A 1,728-nucleotide genomic window follows, 5' to 3' on the forward strand; every position below is an offset into this window, starting at 1 on the left:
ATTTATGAGAGAAGCCTGAGCGCGGCGCCGTGACGTCATGAGTGAGCGCCGGCAGCGGCCGAAAGAGAAGTAGGAAAGATGGCGGACGTAGTGAACGTCGGGGTGAATCTGGACGCTTTCTCTCACGCGATCAGCGGCATTCAGGCGCTGCGCTCCAGCGTGAGCCGCGTGTTCGAGTCCCTGAAGGACGGCATGAAGAACCGGGAGACCCTGGAGGGCCGTGAGAAGCAGTTCATAGCCGAGTTCCAGGACCACCTGCAGGCGGTCAACCGGGACCTCAAGTGAGTACCCAACCCCCCAAAATACCCCGATATAACCCCCAAAACACCCCGATATACTCCCGAACCCTCTAACTCTCAGCGGAACCTGAGATCAGTAACAGAGACCCCCAAACACCCGACCCCGCACCAAACCCCCAAAATACACATTCTGACTGTAAATATCACTGAGCTGAGCCCAGTCCCTGCACCAAACCCCAGCCAGTTTTTACTCAATTTAAGGAGCTTCACACTGCAGACTGCTTAATGCTGAATGTAAACATCATTTTAAAATGACAGACACAGACTGTATATACAGATTATAGACTTTAGATTATTCAGATTATAGACTTTAGATTATACAGATTATAGACTTTAGATTATACAGATTTGACTTTATTTCATACAGATTATAGACCTTAGATTATACAGATTATAGATTTATATGTGTTGTGAAACAGAAATCTGTTAAACTGAGAATGAAACTGAATGTTTCTGTGGTTGCCCCTAGCAACTAAACAGGATGTAAACAGGAAGTGATGCTGTGTTACTGAATGCTGTCTCTGTCTGTCTTTGTATTTCTGTCTTTCTGTCTCTGTCTGTCTGTCTCTCTCTGTCTCTCTGCAGTGAGTTGGAGCGTCTCAGCGGTCTAGTTGGACGTCCCTCGGAGTCTCATCCTCTTCATAACAGCGGTCTCCTCAGTCTGGATCCAGTTCAGGACAAAACTCCTCTGTACTCTCAGCTGCTGCAGGCCTACAAGTGGTCCAACAAGGTAACATGCTAACATGCTAACATGCTAACAGGCTAACATGCTAATGCAGCTTTTCAAATATAGATCATTTAAAAAATGAATACGGTGATTTTTTTTTCTTCTTTAACTTTTTTTGATTTTTAAAAAAAGAAAATTTGACGTGTGTGTGTGTGTGTGTGTGTGTGTAGTTGCAGTACCACGCTGGTTTGGCCTCCAGTTTGTTAAATCAGCAGTCGCTCAAACGATCAGCCAATCAGATGGGAGCTTCAGCCAAGAGACGACCCAAAGTCCAACCCAGTACCCTGGTACTTCCTCCTCAGTGAGTACTAATACACACTGTAACACACACACTCTAATACACACACTGTGATGCACACTGTATGTTAGCACACAGTGACATCACCATGACTTCCTGTTTGGAGTCTTCATCGAGTCAGATTTCTGCTCTTATTTTAACTTGTTAAAATGTAATTTTTTAAAAATTAAGGCTTTTTTTTCTGATACCAGGGCTTTTAACTTGTAACAGGAAGTGGGTGTATTCACTCAGCCATGACTCGCAGACCGTCTCTGTGTGTACAGGTATGTGGATGATGTCATCTCTCGGATCGGCAGGATGTTTCCTGATGTGACCATCGAGCTGTTTAGACCCAACGGAACCTCAGCTGTTCTCCTGGTAACACATGACATCACACACGTAGACACACTGCACAGGTGACAGGT

At 45.2% G+C, this 1,728-nt stretch overlaps 1 protein-coding gene across 1 annotated transcript; it reads left to right on the forward strand.

The window, feature by feature from the left end:
• Nucleotides 1-61: 61 nt before the first annotated feature.
• On the forward strand, nt 62-1,723 carry med27 (mediator complex subunit 27). Its single transcript, XM_042516059.1, has 4 exons — nt 62-281; nt 885-1,029; nt 1,197-1,327; nt 1,588-1,723. The coding sequence occupies exons 1-4, from the start codon at nt 79-81 to the stop codon at nt 1,721-1,723; spliced, it is 615 nt and encodes a 204-aa protein (XP_042371993.1). The 5' UTR covers nt 62-78.
• The last annotated feature ends 5 nt before the right edge of the window (nt 1,724-1,728 follow it).

This window comes from Plectropomus leopardus, unplaced genomic scaffold (assembly GCF_008729295.1).
Source record: "Plectropomus leopardus isolate mb unplaced genomic scaffold, YSFRI_Pleo_2.0 unplaced_scaffold22484, whole genome shotgun sequence".
Classification (NCBI taxonomy): Eukaryota; Metazoa; Chordata; class Actinopteri; order Perciformes; family Serranidae; genus Plectropomus; species Plectropomus leopardus.

Bases quoted from the DNA above. Each gene is read 5' to 3' on its own strand.
- med27 (XM_042516059.1), top strand. From the start codon at position 79: ATGGCGGACGTAGTGAACGTCGGGGTGAATCTGGACGCTTTCTCTCAC. The intron at 1,030-1,196 runs GTAACATGCTAA...GTGTGTGTGTAG, and splicing joins CCTACAAGTGGTCCAACAAG to TTGCAGTACCACGCTGGTTT. The intron at 1,328-1,587 runs GTGAGTACTAAT...CTGTGTGTACAG, and splicing joins ACCCTGGTACTTCCTCCTCA to GTATGTGGATGATGTCATCT.